This window comes from Schistocerca americana, chromosome 2 (assembly GCF_021461395.2).
Source record: "Schistocerca americana isolate TAMUIC-IGC-003095 chromosome 2, iqSchAmer2.1, whole genome shotgun sequence".
NCBI lineage: Eukaryota > Metazoa > Arthropoda > Insecta > Orthoptera > Acrididae > Schistocerca > Schistocerca americana.
Genome location: NC_060120.1, coordinates 47,138,185 through 47,153,688, shown reverse-complemented (window position 1 = coordinate 47,153,688; position 15,504 = coordinate 47,138,185). Strand labels below are relative to the sequence as shown.

General features: G+C 43.1%; 1 protein-coding gene across 1 annotated transcript in view; it reads left to right on the top strand.

The window, feature by feature from the left end:
• LOC124593774 (metaxin-2-like) overlaps nt 1-3,958 on the top strand; it is a 64,584-nt gene extending 60,626 nt beyond the window's left edge. Inside the window, exons 3-4 of the mRNA XM_047132122.1 lie at nt 737-889; nt 3,866-3,958. Coding sequence (XP_046988078.1) covers nt 737-889; nt 3,866-3,958 — 246 coding nt within the window. The remainder of the gene's footprint in view (nt 1-736; nt 890-3,865) is intronic.
• The last annotated feature ends 11,546 nt before the right edge of the window (nt 3,959-15,504 follow it).

The following is a 15,504-nucleotide window of genomic DNA, read 5'->3' as shown; positions in this document are numbered from 1 at the left end:
CACCTCTTGTTCGCATTGACAGCACTTTGAACAGAGGACGTTACATTTCAAATGTTTTACGACCCGTGGCTCTACCCTTCATTCGATCCCTGCGAAACCCAACATTTCTGCAGGATAATGCACGACCGCATATTGCAGGTCCTGTACGGGCCTTTCTGTATACAGAAAATGTTCGACTGCTGCCCTGGCAAGCACATTCTACAGATCTCTCACCAACTGAAAACGTCCTGTCAATGGTGGCCGAGCAACTGGCTTTTCAGAATACACCAGTCACTACTCTTGATGAACTGTGGTATCTTGTTACACGCCATCCAAGCTCTGCTTGACTAAATGCCCAGGCATATCAAGGCCATTATTACGGCCAGGGGTGGTTGTTCTGGGTTCAGATTTCTCAGGATCTATGCACCCAAATTGCATGGAAATGTAATCACATGTCAGTTCTAGTATAGTATATTTGTCCAATGAATACCCGTTTATCATCTTCATTTATTCTTGGTGTAGCAATTTTAATGGTCAGTAGTGTAATTTGTCTGAATAAAACGAAACGCGTTTAGTGACAAAACCACACATTTTCTTGTAACTGCAAAGACGGAATGAAGTTACCATCAAATAAAAATGTATATACCCAGTCCCACGTGGTAAGAGAGCCATAAAACATTTAGTTATAAGTAAGTGTGTGAATTGCGTTTGCCTTTACCTCATAATGGGACAGCCGAGCCTGCTTTCCGATTTGCAGGTGGACCGCGTGTGCAGCGCGCTGTCCTCGCAGCTGGGAGACGCGGAGTTCTTCTTCGGGGACAGCGCCACGCAGCTGGAGGCCCTGCTGTACGGCCACCTCTACCTGCTGCTCACCGTGCCCGTGCCGCTGGGAGAGCCGCCCCTGGCCAAGGCAACGCACCGCTCTCTCTTCCTACCGCCATTACTACTTAACAGACCAAAACGAAAATTTCTGTTCCGACACTGGCAATGTTGAGTGTTTATGGAAAAAGTTCAAGGCAATCGTAAAATGCGTTTTAGACAGGTACGTGCCAAGTAAAACTGTGAGGGACGGGAAAAGCGCACCGTCGTTCAACAACAAAGTTAGGAAATTACTGCGAAAGCAAAGAGAGCTTCACTGCAAGTTTAAACGCAGCCAAAACCTCTCAGACAAGCAGAAGCTAAACAATGTCAAAGTTAGCGTAAGTAGGGCTATGCGTGAAGTGTTCAGTGAGTCAGAAAGTAAAATTCTATGTACTGACTTGACAGAAAATCCTAGGAAGTTCTGGTCTTACGTTAAATCAGTAAGTGGATCGAAACAACATATCCAGACACTCAGGGATGATGATGGCATTGAAACAGAGGATGACACTCATAAAGCTGAAATACTAAACACCTTTTTCCAAACCTGTTTCACAGAGGAAGACCACACTGCAGTTCCTTCTCTAAATCCTCGCACAAACGAAAAAATGACTGACATCGAAATAAGTGTCCAAGGAATAGAAAAGCAACTGAAATCACTCAACAGAGGAAAGTCCACTGGACCTGACGGGATACCAATTCGATTCTACACAGAGTACACGAAAGAACTTGCCCCCCATCTAACAGCCGTGTACCGCAAGTCTCTAGAGGAACGGAAGGTTCCACATGAGTGGAAAAGAGCACAGGTAGTCCCAGTCTTCAAGAAGTGTCGTCGAGCAGATGCACAAAACTATAGACCTATATCTCTGACGTCGATCTGTTGTAGAATTTTAGAACATGTTTTTTGCTCCCGTATCATGTCATTTATGGAAAACCAGAATCTACGTTGTAGGAATCAACATTGTTTCCGGAAACAGCGATCGTGTGAGACCCAACTTGCTTTATATGTTTATGAGACCCAGAAAATATTAAATACAGCCTCCCAGGTTGATGCCATTTTCCTTGACTTCCGGAAGGCGTTCGATACAGTTCCGCACTGTCGCCTGATAAAGTAAGAGCCTATGGAATATCAGACCAGCTGTGTGGCTGGATTGAAGAGTTTTTAGCAAACAGAACACAGAATGTTGTTCCCAATGGAGAGACGTCTACAGATGTTAAAGTAACCTCTGGCGTGCCACAGGGGAGTGTTATGGCACCATTGCTTTTCACAATATATATATAAACGACCTAGTAGATTGTGTCAGAAGTTCCATGCCGCTTTTCGCGGATGATGCCTTAGTATACAGAGAAGTTGCAGCGAAATGCATGAAAGTCTGCAGCGGATAGGCACTTGGTGCAGGGAGTGGCAACTGAGCCTTAACATAGACAAATGTAATGTATTGCGAATACATAGAAAGAAGGATCCTTTGTTATATGATTATATGATAGCGGCCTTAGGTTAGTTAGGTTTAAGTAGTTCTAAGTTCTAGGGGACTGATGACCTCAGCAGTTAAGTCCCATAGTGCTCAGAGCCATTTGAACCATTTGACCCACTGGTAGCAGTTACTTCTGTAAAATATCTGGAGTATGCGAGCGGAACGATTTGAAGTGGAATGATCATATAAAACTAATTGTTGGTAAGGCGCGTACCAGGTTGAGATTCATTGGGAGCGTCCTTAGAAAATGTAGTCCATCAAAAAAGGAAGTGGCTTACAAAACACTCGTTCGACCTATACTTGAGTATTGCTCATCAGTGTGGGATCCGTACCAGATCGGGTTGACGGAGGAGATAGAGAGCATCCAAAGAAGAGCGGCGCATTTCGTCACAGGGTTATTTGGTAAGCGTTACGGAGATGTTTAGCAGACTCAAGTGGCAGACTCTTCAAGAGAGGCGCTCTGCAATGCGGTGTAGCTTGCTGTCCAGGTTTCGAGAGGGTGCGTTTCTGGATGAGGTGTCGAATATATTGCTTCCGCCTACTTATACCTCCCGAGGAGATCACGACCCATACGCGAGTGGAACAGGAAAGGGAGGTAATGACAGTGGCATGTAAAGTGCCCTCCGCCACACAGGGTTCTTTCACCTGCCTCGAGATGACTGGGTGTTTGTGTTGTCCTCATCATTTCATCATCATTCGTTAAAGTGGCGAGACTGACTGGGCGAAGGTTGGGAATCTGTACGGGTGCTGATAACCGTGCAGTTGAGCGCCCCACAAACCAAACATCATCATCATCATCTAGGTGTACCGGGTTATTGAGCCCGCCTTTTACTTTCTTGTTCTTTTGAATTCGAACCCCTTCATATACCGGATGGTTCTGATTAAACTGACGGTGTTCCGAGCGATGCACTGAAGACTTTATGCAGTACAGGACGCTGAAACATCGCAGGTATGTTCATCAATCAGTGTACTCACCGAGTATGCAGAAAAAGTAACAATTCCACTTTCTACCACCACGTAAAAATGTGGCGCTGTAAGCAGTCATAATGTGAAATGTCTGCGTTTGGACGCCAGTATGCTCTTTGTTGCTTGGCGATGCGTTTTAATTCCATTTGAGAGACTACTGTAAAGGGTTAAGTAGGTTAAAGGTTTCTGTATGAAAGGCAGTGGCTGTTGAGAAAAAGGGCCACGCACTACTGGTGAAGCTGTTTTTATGAAAACGGCAGTATCAGCAACACTGAATTGCGGAAACATCACTAGCAGAAACGGCTGTGAACAGGCTAGATGCCAGTAAATAGGCTAGATGCCAGTAAATAGGCTAAAGCAGGGGTTCCCAAAAAAATTTTCTCGAAGACCCCTCATCGAGCATGATTGGTACCTTGTCATATCACAGTGTCAAGTACCTAACAAAGCCAAATTAAGAGTCTTTTTATACATTTTCTATTTTTATACTTAGAAAAACATTGATATATTCATTATTGGAAAAATATTGAGCGGCCAAAACAAAAAATCTGTTATCATACAAAATATATTTAATATATTTATTCTAATAGCATCTTGCGGACCCCTCTGGCTTATCTCGCGGACTGCTGGGCGTCCGCGGACCACATGTTGGGAACCACTGGGCTAAAGAATGCGATGGTTAAATCTGAAGGAATAGGTGAGCTAGGTAGTGCAGCTGGGACAGGGGGGTGGCCCATTCCCATGGCAGTTGTTGATGTAGTTGCTGTAGCTATGAGCGACTGTGCAGCCTCATTATCTGAAGCCATTGATCTAGCTGTATCAGAGGAATTGCATTACCCCGGTCAACAGTTCAAAACATTTTACACTGGATCCGTGCAAGATTCATGTGCACCAAACGAAGCCCCAAGATAGGCTATAACGCCGTGACTTCGCCCTTCGGTTTTTAGCTCTCATGAAAATGGATGACATGTGGCTGGGGAAATATTCTTCGGACGGGTGAGGCGCATTTTATTCTGCTTGATGCCGTGAATGAACAGAACTGTCGTACATGCGGTTCTAGTCCGCCATTCTTGTGCAGAAACATCCTCTGCACTCAGTTTATGTGACTGTGTGGAGTGGTTTCACAAGATCCTTCATTCTCAGTCTTTTTCTCTTCGAGGAGATGACATTGTGCAGGGCTGTTAAGAGTACAGTAACATCTGCGCGTTATAAGCACCTCCTTGAGTAACACGTGATTCCACGTTTTCAAGAACACAGCTGTATCCACAACACTGTTTTTACGCAGGATGGGGCGACACCACATGGCCGTTTCCAGGTGAATGATTTGCTTCGAGAAACCTACGGTAACGATCGAATTATCTCCTGACAATTTCAAGATGATTCGCTTTCCAGATGTTCCGACCTACATCTACCCGACTTCTGATTGTGGGGATATCTGAAAGGTCATGTTTTTCAGGGATGTATCCAGACTCATCCTGATGTGCATCCTTGGACATATCGCTCTGACTACACCAGATATGCTGCGAGCAACTGTCGACCACGTCGTGTTTTGGATAAATTACCTTGCTGAATCGGTAGTATGTTGAACACATGTTGCAACTTGTGACCGTATCCTAATGAACATGCTACAACCACCATTATCATGTGTGTCATCGTTCCTCCCCTTTTCCTGCACACCCCACATTATGACTGCTTGTTTTCACCTGGTGTCAGAAAGTGGAACTAGTATTTTTTCGGTATACTTGGCGATCGCCGCGATTAATGAACATAACCTGTAGCCTTTCAGCATCTTGCAATGTATATAGTCCGCATTACAGTGGTCGTAACAATGTCAGTTGAGTTATAGCCACCCGGCATGTTTACATTAGTAGGCCTTCAATAGCATACTGAAGCATCTAGATAACATTTGCATTCCGCAAAAATCATAGCTCAGAGCCCTTAACGTATAGTATTTAGAAAGAATGATATTTGTCATTTTGTAAAATGCAGATATATGAGCAGAAGAAGTAAAGCTTTTAAAGTTATGGTGTCTGTCATTAACCTGGCTACAGACTAAGGGGACATCGAAACCACCTCTCTCTCTCTGGCCAATAAACAAATCTTATATAAGTCCAGCGAGTGTAATCCTTGTTCCTTTCTCCGAACTTTTTAAGCACCTGTTCGGTGAGTTTGACCCCTGTGTGGAACAGAAACACCATGACAGTTAAATCAGCACCTTTGGAACCCAACACCTTATATTTATTATTTGTAGGTCGCCTAACCTTTAAAAGGCTGAGAGTAAAACTATTTCTTTTGTCTCAATGATTGAGGTAATTCACCTAATATTAACACAGAGCAAAGTCCTCTAAAAGCTCAAATTAACTTACAAAATGACGTTAAGATTGGGGGAGGTACCAAATTACATGGAAGACAGCACGGAGAAAACACAACAGTATCTTCTCATCCCGGCAGCTCGCGAATTCATAGCTAATGAGACAAAAGGAGGCTAAAATTATAACCAAGTAAGCAACAGATGTTGGGTAGCAAAGTAAATTACCGGCAAGGTGCTCTGAATATGGATCTCGCTACTGCATCTACATCTACATGATTACTGTGCAATTCACAATTAAGTGCTTGGCACAGGGTTCATCAAACCACCTTCAACCTATTTATCCACAGTTCCTCTCTCAAACAGAGGGGGGAAAATGAACACTTAAATCTTTCCGTGTAAGCTCTGATTTCTCTTATTATAAGATGATCATTTCTTCCCATGTAGGTGGGCGGCTAAGATAATATCTTCACACTCTGAGGAAAAGTCGCTGCTTGAAATTTCATGAAAAGATCTTACTGCCACGAAAAAAGCCTTTTGTTTTAATGATTGACACCGAAATTCGGGTATCGTATCGGTGGCACTCTGTCCCCTATTTCACAATGGTACAAGACGAGCTGCGCTTCTTTGGGCTTTTTCGATATCCTCCAACAATGCTGTCTAATGCGGATTTCATACTGGACAGCAATACTACATAGAGGGCAGAGCAGTCTAGTAGACCTGTAACATTTGCTAAGTGTTCTGCCAATAAAGCGCAGTCTTTGATTTCTCTCCCCACAACATAATCTACGACATCGTTCCAGTTTAAGTTATTAGTTATTATAATCGCTAAGTATTTCTTTGAATTTACAGCCCTCAAATTTGCGTGATTTATCGTGTAACCGAAATTTAGCTGATTCTTTTTCATATTCATCTGGGTGGCTTCACACTTATCATGACGTAAGAGTCAGTTGCCCCTCTTCGCACCACAGAGTTATTTCGCCTAAATCATGTTACAGTTGGTTTTGATCATCTGATAACTTCACAGGTCGGTAAGTAAGAGTACCATCTGAAAAAACTCTAAGAGGGCTGCTCAGATTGTCTCCTAAACCGTTTATGTAGATCAGGAACAACAGAGTTCCCATAACACTTTCTTTCGAAACGCCAGGTATTACTTCTGTTTTACTCGATGACTTTACGTCAGCTACTACGAACTGTGACCTTCCTGACAGGAAATCGCGAATCCAGTCGCAGAATTGAAACGATTCGTCATTAGAAGGCTTTTGTGAGGAACTGTGTCATGAGTATTCTGGAAATCTAAAAATATGGAATCAATTTTACTTGCCCTGCCCATAGCACTCGTTACTTTATGAGCATAAAGAGTTACTTCCTGAATCCGTGTTCGCTGTTTGTCAATAACTCGATTTCTTCGAGGCAAGTCTTTATGTTCAAACACGGTATACGTTCCAAATTCGTACTGCAAATCGACGTTAATGATATGGGCCTGTAATTCTGCGGATTGCCATTATTTCCTTTCTTTGGTATTGGTATGAGTTGTGTTACTTTCGAGTGTTTAGGTACGGATATTTCGACGAGCGAGCAATTGTATGCGGTTGCTCAGTATGAATCTACAGTGTCAGCACACTATAAAAGGAACCTGACTGTATTAAAATCCAGACTGGAGGCACTACCTTTATTAAGTGATTTAAGCTGCTTCGATATGCTGACGGTATATACTTCTATGTTACTAATGTTAGCAGTTGTTCTTGACTCAAATTCTGGAATATTTATTTCGTCTACTATGGTGAAGGCATGTTAGGAAACTGTTTAACAACTCGGCTTTAGTGGAGCTGTCATCAGTGATATCACCACTGTTATCGCGCACTGAAGGTGTTGATTGCGTCTTAACCTCTTGCGTACTTTACATACTGCCAGAGTACCTTTAGGTTTCCTGCGAGATTTAGAGACAGAGTTTCATTGTGGAAACTATTTAAGAACATCTTGCATTGAAGCTCGCGCTAAATTTCGAGATTCTGTAAAAGTTCGGCAATCTTGGGGGGTTTTGCGTTCTTTTAAATTTGGCACGATTTTTTCATTGCTTCTGCAACAGTTTTCGGACTTGTTTTGTGTACTACGGGGGGTCAGTAACATCTCTTATTAATTTACTTTGTATATATCTCTCAGTTACCTTCCAAACTATTTCTTTGAATTTAATCTACACCTTGTCTACACTTACATAGTCAGACTGGAAGGAGTTATTGGTCGGCCGGGGTGGCCGAGCGGTTCTAGGCGCTACAGTCTGGAACCGCGCGACCGCTACGGTCGCTGGTTCGAATCCTGCCTCGGGCATGGATGTGTGTGAAGTCCTTAGGTTAGTTAGGTTTAAGTAGTTCTAAGTTCCAGGGGACTGATGACCTCAGAAGTTAAGTCGCATAGCGCTCAGAGCCATTTGAAGGAGTTAGGGCTGCCTCTTAGAAAGACGATAAGCAAATTTATCTTCTCTTTTAAATATATGTTTTTAACGCTTATTTTATTGGGTTAGGATGTTACAGTATTCAGTCGTCCTACAACAACCTTGTGATCACTAATCCCTGTATCTCTCATGACGCTTCCTATTTCCTCAGTATTATTTGTTGGCTAAGAAGTCAGATATGTTTTCACAATCATTCACACTTTCGGTGTGCTCCTGAATATCGAGGGTAGATCGAAGTCCCTACAAATTGTAATCGTGTGAGAGGGCAATTTATTTCATATGAGACTCAAGATTTTCTTGAGATGTGCAGCAACTGTATCACTTTAGTCAGAGGGTCGGTAAAAGGAAATAGTTATTACTTTTTCCAGTCGTCAACTATAACCTCTACCCATGCTAACTCATAGGAACTATCTGTTTCAGTTCTCTACAGGTAAATAACGTCTGCACCAAGAAACACTAGATCACCAACTGTATGTAATCAGTTCTTTCTGAACACCTTCAGGCCTCTGTAAAAGTTTTGGCTGTACTTATTTCCGGCATTAACCAGCTTTCCGTACCTGTAACCATATGAGCTTCAGCGCTTTCTGTTACCGCTAAGAGCTCTGGATCTTTTTCAAGAGACATACCACGTTTTACAGCCAAACTACCGATTGCTGATAGGTCCACCCTCGTGAATTTGCTGCAACCTTTCAGACCGACGTCCTTTTTGGGCACTACTGGTCATTAAAATTGCTACACCACGAAGATGACGTGCTACAGACGCGAAATTTAACCGACAGGAAGAAGATGCTGTGATATGCAAATGATTAGCTTTTCAGAGCATTCACACAAGGTAGGCGCCTGTGGCGACACCTACAACGTGCTGACATGAGGAAAGTTTCCAACCAATTTCTCATACACAAACAGCAGTTGACCAGCGTTGCCTGGTGAAATGATGTTGTGATGCCCCGTGTAAGGAGGAGAAATGCGTACCATTACGTTTCCGACTTTGATAAAGGTCGGATTGTAGCCTATCGCGATTGTGGTTTATCGTATCGCGACATTAGCCGGCCTGAGTCGCCGTGCGGTTCTAGGCGCTACAGTCTGGAACCGCGTGACCGCTACGGTCGCAGGTTCGAATCCTGCCTCAGGAATGGATGTGTATGATGTCCTTAGGTTGGTTAAGTTTAAGTAGTTCTAAGATCTAGGAGACTGATGACCACAGCAGTTAAGTCCCATAGTTCTCAGAGTCATTTGAACCATTTTTTTTTTTTTTTTGTATCGCTACATTGCTGCTCGCATAGGTCGAGATCCAATGACTGTTAGCAGAATATGGAATCGGTGTGTTCAGGAGGGTAATACGGGACGCCGTGCTGGATCCCAACGGTCTCGTATCACTAGCAGTCGAGATGACTGGCATCTTATCCGCATGGCTGTAACGGATCGTGCAGCCACGTCTAGATCCCTGAGTCAACAGATGGGGACGTTTGCAAGACAGCAACCATCTGCACGAACAGTTCGACGACGTTGCAGCAGCATGGACTATTAGCTCGGAGACCATGGCTGCGGTTACCCTTGACACTTTATCACAGACAGGAGCGCCTGCGATGGTGTACTCAACGACGACCCTGGATGCACGAATGGCAAAACGTTCTTTTTCCGGATGAATCCAGGTTCTGTTTACAGCATCATCATTGGAAGCGTGTATTCGTCATCGCCATACTGGCGTATGACCCGGCGTTATGGTATGGGGTGCTATTGGTTACACGTCTCAGTCTTGTTCGGATTGACGGCACTTTGAACACTGGACGTTACATGTTACGACCAGTGGTTCTACCCTTCATTCGATCCTGCGAAATCCTACATGTCAGCAGGATAAATCACGACAGCATGTTTCAGGTCCTGTAAGGGCTTTTCTGGATACAGAAAATGTTAGACTGCTGCCCAGGCCAGCACATTCTCCAGATCGCTGATTTCTCAGGATCTATGCACTCAAATTGCGTGAAAATGTAATCAAATGTCAGTTCTAGCCTAATATATTTGTCCAATGAATACCCGTTTATCATCTGCATTTCTTCTTCGTGCAGCAATTTTAACGGCCAGTTGTGTAGTCTTCCGGTACCCTCTAACCTAAGAAGACCGCCCATTCCCATCCACACAGCTTCCACCACCCGTGTAGTTGCTTCCTGTGTGTAGTGGACCACTGACCTATTATGCAGAATCTGGAAACCCGCCAACCTATGACGCTAGTTGGGGAATCTGTAGCTTACATGGTCGGAGAACCGTCCAAGACCTTGATTCAGACCCTGAACTCGGCTCTGAACCAAAGGACAACAGCGGTTCTGTCGACAATGCTACAGATGCTGAGCTCCGCTCTCATCTCGCAAGCAAAACATACAATTTTTACCATTTCAGCTAGCCACTCAAACCAGCGAGACTCTTTTACTGTCCAAAATAACACTAATCGTTAGTCAAGATGCGAACCACCACCTGCAGCTGCCTACAACCTGTGCTGTTCATGGCATCCCGAAACAGTCTTTCCACATCTGGAATGATTCCACCCAGTTTGCACATAGATTCACGCTGGATTCCTTCCCCTCCTTCTCAGCCATATCCCTGAGGTTCCAATTACCCGTAATTCCACCCCCTGTGAATTGGCAGACCTTGTGGGTCGAGACGGTTCCATTGGATCAGGGCTAGCGACTGCGTCTGGCCCAGGGCCAGCCACAATGGCCCCAGAAAAACCTGTAGGGCAGACAAACAGGGAAGGCCCTCCAATCGGTCTCCCAGAAAGTCTTTCGCTGGCTACCGCATGTTGGAACGACCTGCCACTCGACCATATTGAGGGGTCAACGTCAGTCCAGGCAGTAAATGGAGCGGCCACAGTAGTAGACCGATTGGGGAACTCGTGGGACATGCTAGACGTGCCTCTGATCACTAGGTCAGGGCCACCACAGTGAAGCCCACTGGCGGCAGCCTCAAGCTGTGTGAACAAATCTATCAACACCTAGAGCTGTGCGCGAAGGTTCACCAATCAGCCCGTATCTAAACACAACAATGTCAGTTCCTATCCCTACCAAAGACGGCAAAACTTTACCTCAAACAGGAATTAAAACAGTGGACTGTCCTAGTAAGCACAAAAACAAGCAATAAATTGAAAAAAAACGAAACAAATAACCAAACAGATAACAGAAAAAATGTCGCCCCGTTTGAAGGCCACAGAAATAATTCACAACGATGTACTCGCCTTATCTGCAGCAAGTATGCACGATACTGCGTCACATATGGTCTAATCGACACTGAGCGATTCTAACCAAAACAAATGAAAGCTTGTACGATACGAGGGTCGATACAAGCGGCGGTACTTCACACTGCACAACTATCAAAAGGAAAGACTATGTCTAATAAGAACTCAAACACGCAATAAATTTTTAAAAAACTAAGCTAGTAACCACACAGATATCTGAAATTAAGTCGCTGTTGCTTAAAGCTTCTGATAACAATTGCGACACTTACATTTTCAGAAAAGTTAGCTACAGTGCGCCGAACGGCTCTAGATGGCAGCCAGGAGAAAAATTATCTGGAATCTTGGTTCAAAACCCTCATCTTGTCACATAAAAAACTCGCTATGCAGAGGACGACTCAGTGATGTTACCTAAGTGATGAACAATAAAGTGTATTTTACCAATTAAAAAAAAAACAACAGAAAACAGGGAAACACAAAATGGTTCAAATGGCTCTGAGCACTATGGGACTTAACAGCTGAAGTCATCAGTCCCCTAGAACTTAGAACTACTTAAATCTAACTAACCTAAAGACATCAGACACATCCATTCCCGAGGCAGGATTCGAACCAGCGACCGTAGCGGTCGCTCGGTTCCAGACTGAAGCGCCTAGAAGCGCTCAGCCACTCCGGCCGGCCAGGGAAACACAGCAGAGACTTCCACTCTTGGTGTACAAATCTGAAGCAATGTCTCCTTCATTGGTCAACCCCTTTGTGCGATGCACAGACATTTGACTGAATAAAGCTAAAGTTTGAGAGTGAAAGCAACCTAATTCCGTCCTATTGTCAAACAGCATCACGGCGCTCTGTCTTTGCTGTATGTACAGAAAAGGCATAGCTGCCATGCTCAGTTATTCTCTGGTGGTGGCAGTTGTGACACAGGGTCCTCTGCTCTGAGCGAGTTCCGATGTAAGCTTCGCCAATGAAACTACTGAGTGGGTACCTGGTGCATGTTCCGCGGAAACTGCTCAACTCCCTGCTGATTGTTGCCCGTGGTAATGAGGCTTACTCGCTACCTCCTGTCAACAAAGAAGAACTGAAACCACACCGGAGGCGCACTTTGCTAGAGAGGAGAGCGTAAGGCTTTTCTCCCAGCCATACATGTCCAATCCACTCAATAAAATAACCATGAAATATTGGCAGAAAACAAAACAATATCACATAGCAATGTGTGACAACCGCGTCACATGAGCCCGTTTCCTTTCATAAACAATATAAATTCCCAGACTGCAGCGCTCCTTCATCACCTGATTGAACATGCCAGAAATTAACCAAGTCAAACAAGCACAGGAATTATAAAACGACAATGACCTAAATGTATTATTGATAATATTACCACTGTATTCAAAAAGTGTAGGCTTAATATTAGGAGCATAGCCATAATCGACTTAGTTAATCACAAAAAAGTGTTACGCAATGTAATATCTATTTGTAACATACATATGGACCAGTGCCCGCCAACATGAGTCATAAGATACATGCTTCACAACAATATGGTTTAATATTTGACTCAAATTGAAAAAGAAATTGAACTTATAATTACTTTTCTTTCAAAACAATAGTCAGTTATCATCAGGTAACATTTTCCCACATGTAACCTTTTTCTCACATCAGGATGTCTAGATTACAACAATATTACTTGTTTGCATAACACAACGAAAACTTATGTTTAGTGAATATGTGCCAGAACGACATGTTGGGAATCCATTCGTTCATGAGACTCTCAGGTAATCTCTACTAACGTAGCATCCAATTTCTTTCATACTACAAAATATATGTTAATTTGTATTTCAATCTGAAAATCTATAGAGTCCTTTTTTTACTCCTTTAATAATAATTACATGGCAGTGAACCTTTTACACAGTGATACCGAGATGTCAGACAAGGCACAGGCGGTTTTTCAAAATATTTGTAAACCAGGAATGCAATGAGAACGAAGTCTTTCACGACGGCACTTATATATAAAACATTCTCGGTTTTCGTGCGGCGTCAATTCGGTATAAAACCTCAAGCTTTCGACGTCAGTTGCTCCTTACGATGACGATGGAGGTTAACTTCGAAAGCTTGAGATTTTATTCCGAACTGACACGGCAAGGAAACCGATAATGTTTTATATACTGGAATACATACTTTGACCCCGATGTATCCTAGTATATCAATCTGAAGGCAAAATGACAGAAGACATATGCAGTAATCTCAAAATGAAACTGGTGATACCCTCAGTGGGCCAGATGTTACTGCTAACCAGTAACTACCAACTAGTGAATATTACCTGTGTGCATACGTTACATCACCCAAATAGTGGCTTTCTGCTACGTGTTTACACTGTAGAAATAAATCGTTGGGAAAAATTATTTACGATTCTTGCAGTTCCCAAGTTTTAAAATATAGATTAATTATGTTTCTACATGCGGTGAAGTTCTTTCTGGTCACGCGGTACCTCCACCAGATGCTCGGACAACAAGCAGAGTTGTCCTAGGATACAGTCACATATTTATCAGTGTAATTACAATTAAATATTACGATCGCAGCACCCATTTGGTGACATTCGAATGTGAGTCAGGTATCGGAAATACCTCCTCATGACGACTGTGCTTCTCGGAACATCAGTTTACAGGAATGGTTGTCTGATCGATTGCCACACACGTCTGGTGATATGTCGGAACATTAACCATAGTAACTTTACGTTCCCAACAAGTAGCATGGTTTTAAGTTATAGATGTTGATCGTCCGAAATATTATGATATATCCACCCTCATACCATTTGCATGCCTTTTCACATTATTATAGAGGTATAAAGGGCGTAATTACAATTAAAAAGCCATCCCGTATATTCTTCATATTACATTTTCTCTTGCACGGCATATGACAGAGCAGCAGGACCTAACTGACCTAATGTAGAAAGAGTAAGTTAGAAACGTCCAGCTAGACCCCTAGACGACTTATCTCCACGAGATGTCTGCATTTTGCCGTTGCCACGAAATGATTTAACATGTAAGTCTTCCAACCAATCGGAATCGACAACAGACTGTAGGTATTTTGCTCTTGGTATTTCATAAATCAATGGATAGTCATCACATTTTGCCATGAGTGCTGTGTCATCATACATTGCTATGATAGATAGTGGCTATTGGTGTATTCCCATTCACATTCTGTCCTTGCGAAATTGTTGGATTCATCTATGGTTCAATGGATGGGGTGTATGTTGGAGTCCAGTACTGACCTGCACCGTGCTGTTTGAAGTCGTTGGTGAACTTAGGTTACTCAGAGCCACCACAACAGTGAGGAGAATGGAATGGAATGCTGTTCATGTACCCAAATGACCATGTAACTACTCTCACTCGCCCACATTTTTGTCTATTTTTCCTCAGTTTTACGTATTTTCCATCAATGTTGCACTTTTACCAAGCTTTTCCCTAATTTCAAAGCATTTTACACAATTATTCGAGTTCAAAACCTCTGCTGTCGACGACTTCTCACTTCAACAAAACATCACATCACGTGAGTCTTGTGATGCTATCAGCCAATGATATTGCAGCATGGTTCTCCATTTTTGTATCATTGCTAAACCACCACCTCCATTACTGCGCAAGTGCTACATACACGTGGACATAGCGTGTCCCTGTTACAGTGCCTCCAAATCACATGACAATAATACTGTTTCGCACTGTGGGAAGTTGCCAACAGTAGACAGGAGGTGCAAAAATTATACGTTCCTTAGCCAAAACACTTTATAAATTGATTCCGAATTTATGCATTTCCAGACGGCTTTTGACACTATACCTCAGAAGCGCGAAAGTCATCGACTAAAACAGAAGTGATTTCTGGCGTTCACCAAGTTACTGTTACAGGCCCTCTGTTGTTCCTTATCTATGTAAACCATTCAGGAGACAATCGGAGAAGACATCTTAGGTTGTTTGCAGATGATGCTATCGTTTATTGTCTTGTAAAGTCATCAGAAGATGAAAACCCACTGCGAATCTATTTAGATAAGATACCTGTATGGTGCGAAAATCGTCAAATCGTATCCATGAAGACGTAGAGATTCGGAAAGATTTTATTACGATGGACCATCTCCCACTGTGTAGATGGAAGCCACAAAATATTCTAGCATTCTTAGGATAAACTCGGGAGGTTGAAATATCACACCAATACCTTTTCTTTCATGTTTACCACCCCAACAAATGAATCATATCCAGAGCACACT